Below are 13,203 nucleotides of genomic sequence, written 5' to 3'. Positions count from 1 at the left end.
ATTGGATTCTGCTCCTGAGTCTATTTAAAAATCAATTTCGAGGTCTGGTGATTGAAACTTTTTGCTTTTTGGACTTTCTAAGACAAGTGGGATTATTGTTTTTTCGGGTAGTTGTGTTTTATTTTCATAAAAATTTTTTCTTTGGGTAGTTGTTTTTTATATGATGTGTTCTGATAAATATTATTTGTTCTCGAACATTCTTTAAGTTCTTGTTTAGTATAGTCTGTTATTTTTGAGTATTATCAGGGTTTTGAAAGTAATATTCATTGTTTTGTTAATAAATTGATTCTGTTGGTAATTCGTATTCAGTTTCAATCTGAAGCATGTTTATTGAGAGTATTTTTTCTGTTTCGCTTACATCGTCTGTTGATTCGCAATTTATGTGATTCAGTTGTAATTCTGTGTATTCTTTGTTTTCAAAACCGGGAGGGTCTGATTGAGTTGATTGCACTTGGCTAATTTGTCTTTGATGTTTAGGTGTACTACTCCTATAGTTTTGTTGTGATTTTTGGTTTTGTGTATTATTTCTGTGCGGTGATTGAGAATGCTTTCTTTGTCAATTTGCATAATTTGAGTTTCTTTTCGGAGAATTTTCACGTGATCTATTGTGATAAATATTATAGTTTGATCTATTAATTGAATAGTTTCGTTATCTGTTATTTTGACGTTTTCTGTTCCTATTGTTTGAGTAATTTCCGTTTCTGTTGTATGAAGATTTTTTAGAACAATCTTCCAAATGAAATCTGTTTCGGACGTTTGAGTTTGAACGATTTCTGTTATATTTTGAGTACTTGCTTCTATTTGAATTTGATCTTGAATAGTTATTTCGATACTGTTTGATCGACTGTATCTATTTTGAGAGAAATTTCGTGAATTTCTTTGACCTGGAGAGTAATTGTTGGCTAGAGGTATTATAGTTAAATGAAGTGGTTTTCCTGAATTATTATTACCTGAATGTTTTTGTCTGAAAAATTTTGGTCTTTGTCTATCTATTGGTAAAATGATTTATTTAGTTTTCTGCGTTTTTGTGGTTTGTTCTGATTATTTTGTTGTTTTTGTCTACATTCAGCTATGCTATATCCGTATCTACAGCAGAAATTACACCATTTTTTGAACGATGGCTTGCCTTTAAATTTTTTTTTTCGTAAATATTTAATATTTGAGTGACCTTTTCAGCTAATTCAGTGTCAGAGTCATTAATTTCTTGCGACATAATGGTTCGAATTTTGTTTACATATTGTAATTTTAAATTATCTGTTTCTTCCAATTTCAATGTAGATTCGGCTTGTTTTAGTTTATCTACTAGCTTTGTGAAGTCTTATCGGGTTCTCGAATTGAAGATAGATGTGATGCTCTCTTTTTCTCTGCTATTTTCCGTAAGTGTGGTCTTAGAGTCATCATTAAAATTTCAGTCATTTTTGTGTTCTTATAATAATGCGTATTATGGGATATGCTTTTCTTACTAATGTTACAATTCTTACAGCTAATTGTTTAAATGTTTCATTTGGGATTCTATGAGTTTATTGCATAAATTCTTTGGTGTTGTTTGTTTTTTTCAGAGCCGATCATTTCGAAAATTTTTCTGTGAATCTTTTCCAATCTGATTTGATATCTATAGTAAAACTGAAAAAAAAATTTGGACTGCGCCATCAAGTGTGGTTTGCATTAGAGCTGTGCGTCTATGTATCCAATTTTGATGAAGTGGAGTATTTACTGGTTCTGGTCCTTTATTTGAAATTAAATTGGCTGTGAATGCATTTGAATAAATCTCTACCGAGTATTTGGGATCTGTTCCTGTGAATACCATTAGTGGATTATTTGAAGATATAGAGGATCCACCCATAAGGTATGGATTCATAGTCATTTGTAGCAATTCTACTGTATTTGGTTTTTGAGAATAATTTGTAAGTTAGATTTTTGTTAGTTCGAGTTGTTGTAGACAATATGGTAATGGGATTTTATTTTGCATTAGAGTTGGTTGGTAATTTTGTTTGTTTATTGGGTTTTGTGATTAAAATTCATTATTGTGTGACGTTGGGTTATGTCTTGTTTGTCTTGTTTTTTCATTTCGTGTATACGGTTCGAAAAAATCTGGTTGATAGGAAGGATTTGGTTGATTAATGTTTCAATGATTGTTTTGCTGGTTTGTATTTAATCGTTTTTAAATTTGATGATAGTATTTCTCATCTTCTGAGTAATGTGATTGATTCCTATTTTGGTGTTTGTTTGTAATGTTTTTATTTTGTTAAAAAAATGGATAATTTTCGCTAAGGTCTAGTGTAGCTTGTGGTTGTTAATTAAAAATACTGATTGTGAAGTTTGTTGAGGTACGTTTTGAGTTTGTGATTTTGATTGACTTTGACTAATAATTTTGAGGTTTTTTGTTGTTATGGATTTTGAAAAAATTTATGATCTGAGAAGTTTTTTCTATTTGACACCTTTTGCTCACTTGTTTGTCTTGATGTTGTTAGTGGTCTAAATGTTTGGTGGTCCATTTGTGAGTATTTTGGAATAACGGAAGGTTTTACTGTGGATTGTATAGTTGTTTGTTGCAATGCTGCATTTTTATTTATTGGAGTCGTAAGTGTAGGGTGAACAGGCGAAATGCTTTCTCGTTGGCATTGTTTCAAAGAAAAAAATTTTGTTTACGAAGGGTGATGGGGTTTGAATATCTTGTTATGTAAGATTTCTTGTTCCGATTAACTTTTCTTGGTTAAAAAAGTAAAGTTTAAAATATTGATTCCTGTTCTGTCAATGAAATACTTGTAATTTTTGGTGTTGCATCAATAGTAAGTGAGACTATTCTAACATAATCTCTATGGATGGAAACTGTGGCAATTGCTTGACTTGATAAATCAGTTGGTATATTCATAAATAAATGATGAGACCACTCAGGGTCCCAAATATATTCTGTTTGATCATCTGCCAGTATAGTTTCATCGTCTGTATTTTGTGGTCGAAACTTTTTCTTGCTGGTGATATGAGATCAATGCTATGGACAAAAAAATCAATTATAAAAAATGCTAAATTTTTTAGTAGATCATGTTTAACATTTTGTGATATATCATACTAGTGAGATTTTCTCGGATTGTATTTAAAAATGTTGAGAAAATACTTATTTCTTGTCTTACGGCTGTATGTCGGGATGTTTGAGTTGGTGAGTCACCTTGTGGTTCCTTCATTTATAATATGGATAGATAGCTATAGATCATTAGAAAAACATCATTTGTGAATATTGAAACTGTTCTTTATGAATTTTGGTGTTTTTTTTACCTATTCGATAAAAGCTTATGAGGATTCTATATCTATATCGTCGCTTTGTATTTGGTGTTGTTTGTGATTTGGATTTGATGATGTAATTTCGATTGTAAATTTACCATAATATGATGTGATATTACGTATAACTTTGAGATAGTGGTCAAGGGTTTGTCGTTTATTTTTACTTCAAGAAATTCTTGTTTACATGGGCTATTTCCTTTTTTGAATAAAAGTACAATAAAGTTGTGACAAAATTGTACTTGTCCTCGGGTGGGATTATTTTGTGGTTGTATGAAAAATGTGGAGTATCGAGTTATTGTCGAAATTTTCGTTGTACTCGATCATGTTTTATATTGTAAAACTGTCAGTGTGTAACATTCAATATGTCTTTTTGGTTGATTCCAATTATTTAGACGTATTATTTTTTTGATATATGACTTTTTTGTTTTGCGTGATCTTTTTATTGATGATGGGGATATGGCTTCTTAGTCGGAAAAAAATTATTGGTCGTAGATCGGGTTATTTTTGTTTATCCAGATTTTAAAATCTTGAAGTTCTTGTATTGTGTTTGTTTCTGATTCAGAGACTGCGTTTCTCCGTTTTGAAAATCGTTTTGTGATAATTTGTTTTCGTTTAATTATGATTGCCTTTTTTTGTGTTTGTCTTTTTGATCTAATATATCCTATTGTTGTCTGTGTGGTGTGATAACAAGGTCAAATTTTTTGTTTTTAATTAAGCTGTTATGTAACACAATTTTTTGTTTGTTGGCTAGATTATCTCTTGACGTAAGGTTTAGGATGATGGATGCCATATTCTGGGGTTAGAGGTTTTTAATTTCTTAAACTGTTAGTCCTTACGCGTTTTGTGTGGTTATCTCAACTTGGGGCATAGATTGTCGGAGTTGACAGGTTGGGGAGAGAAAAGTTTATCAATTCCTCAGAATGTTTTGTTATTTTCTCGTGACTAAGTTCTAATATATGATACACTTACCTAATCTTACTTAGGGGTTGTGATTTGTGATCAAGGGTTGAAGAATAGTAAATCAATCCACAAGGTTTAGGTATAATTAGAACGCAAGTAGATCGTTAGATACTATTTTATGACTTACTTAATTTAAGGGTTTTAGTCTGGGTCATCTAAGAGGAAAGGCTCAAGTGAAGGAAAAGTAGCCAACGTTCTTAACTGTTTATCTTAATTAAATTGGTTAGTTTTTTCAAAAGTTTCTATTATCCCTAGGTCGATTATAAGGGTTTGGATAGTGAGTCGACGTTTGAGATCGTTAGATACTTTAAAAATCTGGGAGGGGGAGATTATAATTGTTCTGCTTGATCCAACGAAAACCTTGATGATCAGAACTTTAAGAAACTTAATCTAAGTGTTTTTAAAGATCCAAGGGAAGCAAGGATAAGCCTTGATAAGATTAAGTGCAAAAGTTTTAAGTTGAAAAGAGTTAGTAAGGATAGATTATAGATGATGTTAGTTTTTCAAAGTTTGCTGTTATTTTTTAGATGATGAAGATGAGATGAAGAAATGATGTGTATATATTAATAAAAATAACAATAATTTTTTTTTATTTCAACCGATTTTTGTATTTTTTATTCAATAAATTATTTCATGCAAAGTGTTTTAGTTTACTGCAAATTTTTTGGGTAGAACGACTTGTGTTGTTTTTATCAGTCGTTATTGTATATATAGTAGGTTTAGCACCAATAAGGTTGCTGAAAAATTTCTTCAAATTTCTTGTTCGCAAATGAAAACTTAAATTTACTGCGGAAAGGATTCTAAATACAAAGGTTTGTTCCGGTTTCCGTCGTACTAACATGAAGTCAATCGGTTGATTTCTTCCTAATCGTAGATCGTGCCTTGTCCTTGGTCTTCTCACAATACCTGGTATTTCTCGTATTGTTTGGAAAATTGGCGGAAATCTATTGAGTCGTAGAGACATTTCTAACAAATTGTCTATTTCATCTAATACTTTAGCAATTTTGCGATTGTCTGTTTTTTGTAAATCTAAACTAGTTAAGGTCTTGTTCGAGACTTTTAGTCGCACCAGATGAGTTATGTACTGTTGACTGTACTCATAGAGTAATTTCAGATAAAGTACACCGTCTGCTTGTCACGGTATCTCATTTTCAGTCGGATAGATTCGTGCAACTTCTTAGTCTAATACCAATCTTAATCTTACTCTTATATCTCTTAGTGTCAATAGATCTAGTGTACACCGGTTTACGCGAGTTAGTTCCAGAATGAGAACAACTGTATTCTAAGTTTAATTCAAATTGCTCTGGTACTGAAACTACAAGTAGTTTCAGCACTTACAAATAAGTGTAAATGTTAGAGATGGAATATGAATGAATAGTTAGGAATATTTTATAGAAATTTAAATTTTAATTTAAAACTGGTTCCACATCGGAAATTTGGTCAACATTTTTCATTAAATTACGTGAAGACCCCTATTTTGTAGAAAAAATGTAACAAAAAGCCAAAAGTGGCGCGACTACAATTTTTGTATAAACTTTGACTCGTTTTTGTTGAAGGAGTAGCCTAAGAGCCTCCGAAAAAAGAGCAATCTAAAACTATCCGGACACAACTTTAAAATTTACAATCAATTGTTGATCAATTTCCCCTATATTTTTATTCCCAGGTAGAATGAACGAAATTCGATCTCCGATCTGCCCGTCTCTGTAAATCGAAAATTCGCGACTACCCTTCGAAACAAGAATAACATTGAAAGACACCAAATGACAATTAAACTACAATCAAAACTGAAAAAAAAATCAAAAATCCCCCAAAAAATAGGAATTAAAAAGAACCTGAAAAAACTATGAGAAAGGTTTTGATCGAAAGCATTGGGGCAGATGGTTTAAGTTGCAGGGGTCGAACATTTAGTAGCTCGTATCACTTTAGCATCAATAAAATTTCGAACATGCTATTTAAGTATACAGAAAATCTAGGGGAAGTGAGTAAACAGTCAAATTGAAATTGTTTCAACAATAGATAATAATGTAGTAGTTTTTCTGTTTGGGGCAATTCTAGCCCCATCCTGAAATTGACTGATTTCGGAGCTTATTATTTGTAGCTGAATCAATTATTTGAATAACAGGTTGACCAAAAAACACACACACATTTTTGCGAATTTATATTGGTTGAAATGCAGAAAAAGTCAGTAAAAAGCTCGATACTTTTGTATACGGTACGGTGGTACTTTTGCTTTTGTGATCGTGATTTCATTGGTTGAAAAAAATGTCAAGGTTGACACCTGTCCTCGATCTTTGCCAATAATGTTTCTGTGAGAATTCATTCGCTATACTACTGTTGACAGATAGCAGTGTGTAACCCTAGATTAAGACAACTAAGCGAAATGACAATTGTCTCTATTTGGGGGAGCCTTGTTTTCAAAATTTGTATAATGTATTTTAAAGCTCAAGGAAGTGAATAAAATTATTCGTCGTTTCATCAAGGAAGAGCTTAGACCAGAAACACTTTATCTAATTTTTAAAACGTCAAAAAAGCAAGAAAAATTCAATATAAAGAAATAGTGTCTTTTTGAATTGCGTAATTGATTTTTTTGGCTGAATTTAACTATTCTCTATCAGTTTAAAAATTACACGCCATATCGAAATTCTATGTGCAGAATCTCCACTGATGAAGTGTTAGTTGCTCTATAGTTAAAGCCAAATTGTTAGGAAAATTGGTGGTCTTGACCAATTTAAATCGTCAAAAAACAATTCTTTTAGGTTAACTAGATTTTTGGACTCTGTTATTTCCCCGCACCGAGCGCCCATGGATTCTAATTGATTATAATGGAATTACGAGCCAAAAAAATCCATTATAATCCATTACAAATTAAAAATTCAGACCACGAAATCGATTATATTGCCATTATAATCGATTATTTTTGAACAAAAAAATATCTTTTATAATCCATAATAATTGATTATAATCCATTATTTTTGTCTCTGAAATCGATTATTTTTGCCAAAATAATCCATTATAGTCGATTTTTTTTGAACTAAAAATCCATTATAATCCATTTTAGTTGATTATAATCCATTTCATTTTTAGAACTAAATTCAACTGTTTCTGCAAAATTTTGCAAATTTTGCGAGAAACTTGCAAAATGTACGCCAAGTCTTTTACTAATTGCCATGTCTGAACGTAATCCCTGTTTTACCCCCCCCCCCCCCATAAAAGGGTGGGGTAAGCGTATAAACTTGTTGGGGGCGGGGAGTGTTGGTATAAACTGGGGGGTTATGGGTTCTCAACTGGAGAAAGGGGGTAGTAAACGGGGGTGGGGGGGGGGGGGGGGGGAACTCGGGGGTGGGGTCAACTGGGGGGATGGGGGTAAACTTGGGAGGGATGGGCGGTTGAATACAGTAAAACTCAAAAGAAACAGTAAATTGGAGTGTTAAACTGCGATGAATTTAAAAAATAGAGCCAAAAGTTTTATTGTGAAAGGTAACATTTTATGAAACCTAAAAAATATTAGGATTATAAACCATTTTTAATGGATTATAATCGATTATAATGGATTATACTGAAAAAAATATATTAGGATTATAATCCATTTTTAATGGATTATAATAGCTTATTTTGTCATTTTATAGATACTGACCAAATTATGACAATATAATCGATTATGATCCATGGGCGCTCGGTGCGGGTCGTGCTCAGGTAAGAAAACAATCATTTCAAAAGTCAAATTTAGGCAATAACTACAAACATGGAGGTTTTTTTTAATCATAATAATAACTTTGTGATAATTATAATAAATTTACTCTCAAACTAGAAACTTATAACCATACACTATATGAAACTGTACGTTTACATTTTGGTTCGGCTTCGGAGAATTCCAAAACTGCATCAGCTTGCCGGGTGGTGTTTCCAATAATGCGGAGAGTTTCGACGCAGATTTCAAAGACAAGGGATTCATTTTTTGATATGAATCCATTCAGGGGGTCTTGCAAACTTTTCCAGCGGACCAAATCATGTTTGAATAGACCGACATGAATACCCTTGTGTAGAAGGAATCGGGCTTTAATGTTTTTGACGGGATTAGAACTGAGAAGAACTATTTGAAATTTTATTTCTATTTCAGCATCTCTAGTTAGTGTGTTCGCGAGATCATAAAAAAAAGTGCTTTTTATCCATTCTTCTCCGTCGGTCAAAACTTTTTCAATTCCTATGTGAAACAGAAAACCACGGATGTGAATTTTATCTGAGCATAGAACTTTGTTTTCAACATCTTTGACATGAGCGATGCATAGTGTAAGCTTGATGTTTTTCAGGGAATTCCTGTCTGTGCCAATCGTTTCAATCCAGTCAGTGTCAAATAGCTCTCTCAGATCATTGGACAATGTTTTTTGTCCATTCACAAATTGTGCAATTGAGGTTTTGTATTCCTTAAGTTGATCAAGTTTCAACTTTTTGTCTTCCAGCATCTCAATCTCGCGAACCGTTTCGGATAAAACGCTGTCGATATCATCCAGCAGAGGCATTAGTTTTTCCGCCGTTTCTCGGCAATGTTTAGCAATCCCTCCAAACTCACTCAAAACCTCCCGTATTCCGTACAGTGGTTTCAAATTGGATACTTTGACTTTCATCACAGTGTTGCAAACCGCACATTTTGTCGCTTTTCCTTTGTTATGCTCCAAAGTTTTCAAACATGACTTCGGAGGTCCGCAATACGAATGCCCACACATAAGAGCATGAATGTTGCTGATGTTTTCTAGACATATCGGGCATTCCATTTGTAACGCTTCCGTTCGGTAACTTCCCTGAAAAATTAATAGCTATCACCTTTTCATAGTTTTGAATGTTATTAAGCAAAAAATGACACCTAGCACAGTTTTTTGTCATCTTTTGCAACACGAAACTGCTGCGTAGTCGTAGCTAATTTGAGAATCCGTGGTAACCATTGGAAACCTGACGGGACAAAAAAAAATCTAGTCAGTTCTTACCTGCAGAGTTCGTGTGATAAATTTTTTGATCGATAAATTGACTTCAGTTTCTATATTCGGTTGCTCCAACACGAAAAAAAATTTGCTCTCACATTGTTTTCATTGTGTATGTTCAGTGCATTACAACGAAAAACACGAGCATATAATCATAATTATTTCTGCAGATTTTGTGTGATAGAGCTTCTTATCAGCAAACTGTTTTCGTAAAAGATATTATAATGCAAAATGAAAACAAAATATGCATTCAAAGACACTGTTTGCTCGAAGATCAAAACTCAATTGATCTCAACGTCTGTTCATTTTTCGACCACCAAGCTTCAAAAACCATATCACATTGGTGAAAACTGCAATTTGGTTTACTCTAATAATGAACTATGATGAGAGATATGTTTTAAATTGCCAGCTCTGCCAAAAACAAGAAATGTTTGAGCATATATCATTTAATGCAAGCAGAAGCTTTTTATTGTTTGTTAACAATTTATGATCTAGAATGCAGAAATTGTTTATGTTTCATAGTTAAATTGTTAAATTGACGCAGTTTTTTATGGTCTGGTTTTTTATTGAAGCAGTTTTTTTGTTTATTTTCAGTTTGTGATCAAGATTGCGGAAAAAACCACCTTTTGCAAACTACAAAAACTTTTTTTCTGTCTTTTTAACTTTGAGGCATGTTACTTAAATTGCCAGCTCTGCGAAAAATCCGAAATTCAAATCAGAGAAGCTGTTTTTATTTGATTTTTGTGCTTATTATTGTTTGAGAATGAGCGCACAAAGAAAAAGTATACTGTGTATACATGAAAAGTAATGCTTGCTTACCGCTTGTGGTTTTTCTTATCAATCAAGTATAATTTATTCAAATGTATAACTTAAAATACATTTTTTTTTAAAAAATGATGTCAAAAATAGATAACAAACTTAGAGTTTGTTATGAAGGTTTTTTAAAATATTTTTTTTGACCGAAAAATTCATGTGAAAATTTTTTTAAAATTTTTTTCAAAAAAATTTGCAATCCTAGTTTCTTCAAGCTTTTGAAGTTTCAAGAGAAATCTTTGACATCTTATCAAACTCATTAACAAAAACTTGACAACTCGGTCCATATTTTCATTAAGAAACTGCCAAATATCTTCAAGTTTTCAAAGATATCAAAGAGCAAGAAATATCAGACAAAAACTCCTTTACTAAAACGCCTTTTCTAGAACTAAAACTGCCTTTATTACAACTGTTTAATAATTCGCGAAGACTTATGTTGTAGTTTTGTGTAACTACTCTAGAACAAAGTAAGTTTCATTTCAGTGTTGCACCAGTTGCACAAACTTATCCGGCCGAATGTAGAGAGCGTGGCAAGCAGACGGTGTGAAAGTATTCATTTGGATACCAATCCCATCAAATCTCAAAAAGTACTCTAAATATTTGCTAAAATATTAATTAAATAAACTATTTTTTATAACTGTTGGCCAGAAAGTAAGCAATTATTTCTTCACTACTTATCAAAACAAAACAAAAAAGGAAGTCATCTCATACCAGACTGAACACAGGCATGTTTGGGTTGTCCTTTTGAAATTTTTTTTGGGCTTTAGGAACAATTAAAAAAAGAGAGACTAGGAGAAAAAAAATTGATTGCCCGTCTTAGAAAAAATTCTGGACAAGTCATCTATTGTGTTAAGCTAACTCTGATCAAATTTATCATTCAATCTCGATGTAAAATTTTTATTTAAAGGTCACTTTTTCTTTAAATTTTGTTGGACTACTTAAAAGGATCATTTGGATTGAGTGTTGTCAGTACTTGACCCAGTAGTTTTGGTGTGGTTTTTTTTGGGAAATTTGGAAATCCGTTTTTGGGTAAATTTGGTGTGCAAAAACTTCAAAAGTAAAAATCAGATTGTTTTTTCCTAAGTTCTGAACGTCGTCATTATTTTTCTTCTGAAATCATTGCAGTTAAAGAAAAATGAGTTTTGAATTTCGAACTCTATGTTGATGATTTAAATTAACTATGTACATGTAAAACATTTTGTACGCAGTTAATCAAGCATAGAAAAGTTGCAGATAAATGAATGTATATATGTAAATTAAAGTAAGGTAAAGTAAAGTAAAATGAATTAAAAAGAAGTAGGATTAAATAAAAAATTAAGTGGAAAAAATAAAACATGAAAGCAAATAAGGTAAGTACCTAAGTAGCTAAGCAAAAAAGAGTAAGTGAAGAATAAGTAAGTTAAATAAGTAAGTAAGTATAAATAAATAAGTAAAAAGGTAAGTAAGCAAGCTATCAAGCAAGCAAGTTCTCATTAGACTACTTTGCGCCTCGAATCAACTATACATATACCGTAAAACCGTTGTCAAGGCCATGGCTACAAAGAGACTGATGAAAGGTTCTGCTATGTTTCAAATTTCCAACCAATCATTTGGGAAGCGGAGATATAACTTCGTGCGAGAACAATATTTTGAAGACAGAAGATGGTGTGCTATTGACAGTGCTTGAGTCTGCTAGTTTTTTTAACAAGTAATTGCATATTGTACAGCATAGGATATTTAACGATAGTTTTTTTTGGTTTTTCAACTTAATAAAAAGACACAAATTTATTCCATCCAAATGTCCCAACAATTTGTTGCTATGGTTGCAGGGCAACATATAGCAGTAGGTTGGATCCTCTTGATGACCCTAATGAATGAATCCGGCCAAATCGTGCAAAAAAGCGTGCAATTGTAAAACCTTAGAATCGTTCAAATGTTTGTCCAAGCAAGGTTTATAAATACCATCAAGCCAGCATAAGATCTCATTTTAACAAAAAAGGTCGCAGTTAAGGTTATTAGAGTTAACAAAAAACAGAAATAATGATTCTAGCGAACAATTTAGTCGGTTATATTTCTCAAAAAAGTTATTTTTTAAGGACCTACTCCAAAAAAAGCTTACAACAAACTTTTATACTTTTGTTTCGTAGAAGTGCATCAACTGATTTGTTAAAATCTCACATATGTGTTCTTTAAAAAAAGTAAATTGTATCTTTTCTTTGATATATTCTTTGCCCTCTCGTGAAACACGACAAAGATTTCCTCTCCAATTTTTTTTCTTAGAATGAAAACTTTGAATGGAAACTCTCTAATTTAAAAAAAAAAACGTTCAATAATTATGTCTTCCTTACACCCTGGTCCCTCAAGTTTTGTTTTTTTTTATTCAAATTTTGACAAAGTTGTTAATTATAGGTTTTTTCAAGAATATCACTGCCTTTTCTCCGTCAAATATAGCGGAAGTTGAAGAAAAAATTTGCTGCTGCCAAGAGTTAAGCTACGCTGCTAAAATTACGGCAGTTTTTTTTCAAATAGGAAAAAAAATTGTTTTCAAACGTTTTTCCATCTAACATGTTTTTGAAAACTTTTTTTAAAGGTATCAATTTACTTTTCGCAGCAAACTACCCTTATATCGACCTGCGCAACTTCTTTAATTGCAGTCTGCCATGCGGATACACATTTTTTTTCGCATTAAAAAAATAGAAAAAAATTAGCTAGTTGGAGCAGAAAGTCTTCTTTAATTTAAAAAAGTAGGCCTTGAAATTATGTAGTTCTTGACCATATCCCCTTTGGCCCATACATATTATATTTTTGATTTTAGCTGGTGGAATCCTAATGTATTTTGCTATTTTCGCTTCCATTGAAACTTTTTTTCACATGGATTTTAAATTAGAAGAAACTGTAGCAAATGCAAAGTTTTTGCTCTCCGTGTTTCTTCATTTTGATAACAACTTAAAAATATGAAATACAACAACACTGACGTATAAAAGAACCACAATTGAAACAAATCATCAGCGCCAAAGTATTATGGTGATTGAAAATTCTGAATTCCTTTAGTGCATTCTTTTTAATATTGGTTTTACTATGGAGCCAATGCAATAGGAACATTGAACAATTGCTTTTTTTATAAAGCAAAATTACGACACCGCGCAAATGACTTTTTGTTTGATCAACGTGCGATGATGCATTTAAAATGGACGATATT

At 32.0% G+C, this 13,203-nt stretch overlaps 1 protein-coding gene across 1 annotated transcript; it reads right to left on the bottom strand.

Moving 5' to 3' along the window:
• Positions 1 to 7,944: 7,944 nt before the first annotated feature.
• On the bottom strand, positions 7,945 to 9,479 carry LOC134842263 (uncharacterized). Its single transcript, XM_063858529.1, has 2 exons — positions 9,219 to 9,479; positions 7,945 to 9,035 (listed from the first exon to the last, which is right to left on the bottom strand). Exon 2 carries the CDS (start codon positions 9,006 to 9,008, stop codon positions 8,052 to 8,054), a length of 957 nt encoding a protein of 318 aa, XP_063714599.1. The 5' UTR covers positions 9,009 to 9,035; positions 9,219 to 9,479; the 3' UTR covers positions 7,945 to 8,051.
• Positions 9,480 to 13,203: the final 3,724 nt, after the last annotated feature.

The sequence above is a fragment of the Symsagittifera roscoffensis genome, chromosome 3 (genome assembly GCF_963678635.1).
Source record: "Symsagittifera roscoffensis chromosome 3, txSymRosc1.1, whole genome shotgun sequence".
In the NCBI taxonomy this organism is placed as follows: Eukaryota; Metazoa; Xenacoelomorpha; order Acoela; family Convolutidae; genus Symsagittifera; species Symsagittifera roscoffensis.
This window is presented reverse-complemented; position numbering and strand designations above follow the sequence as displayed.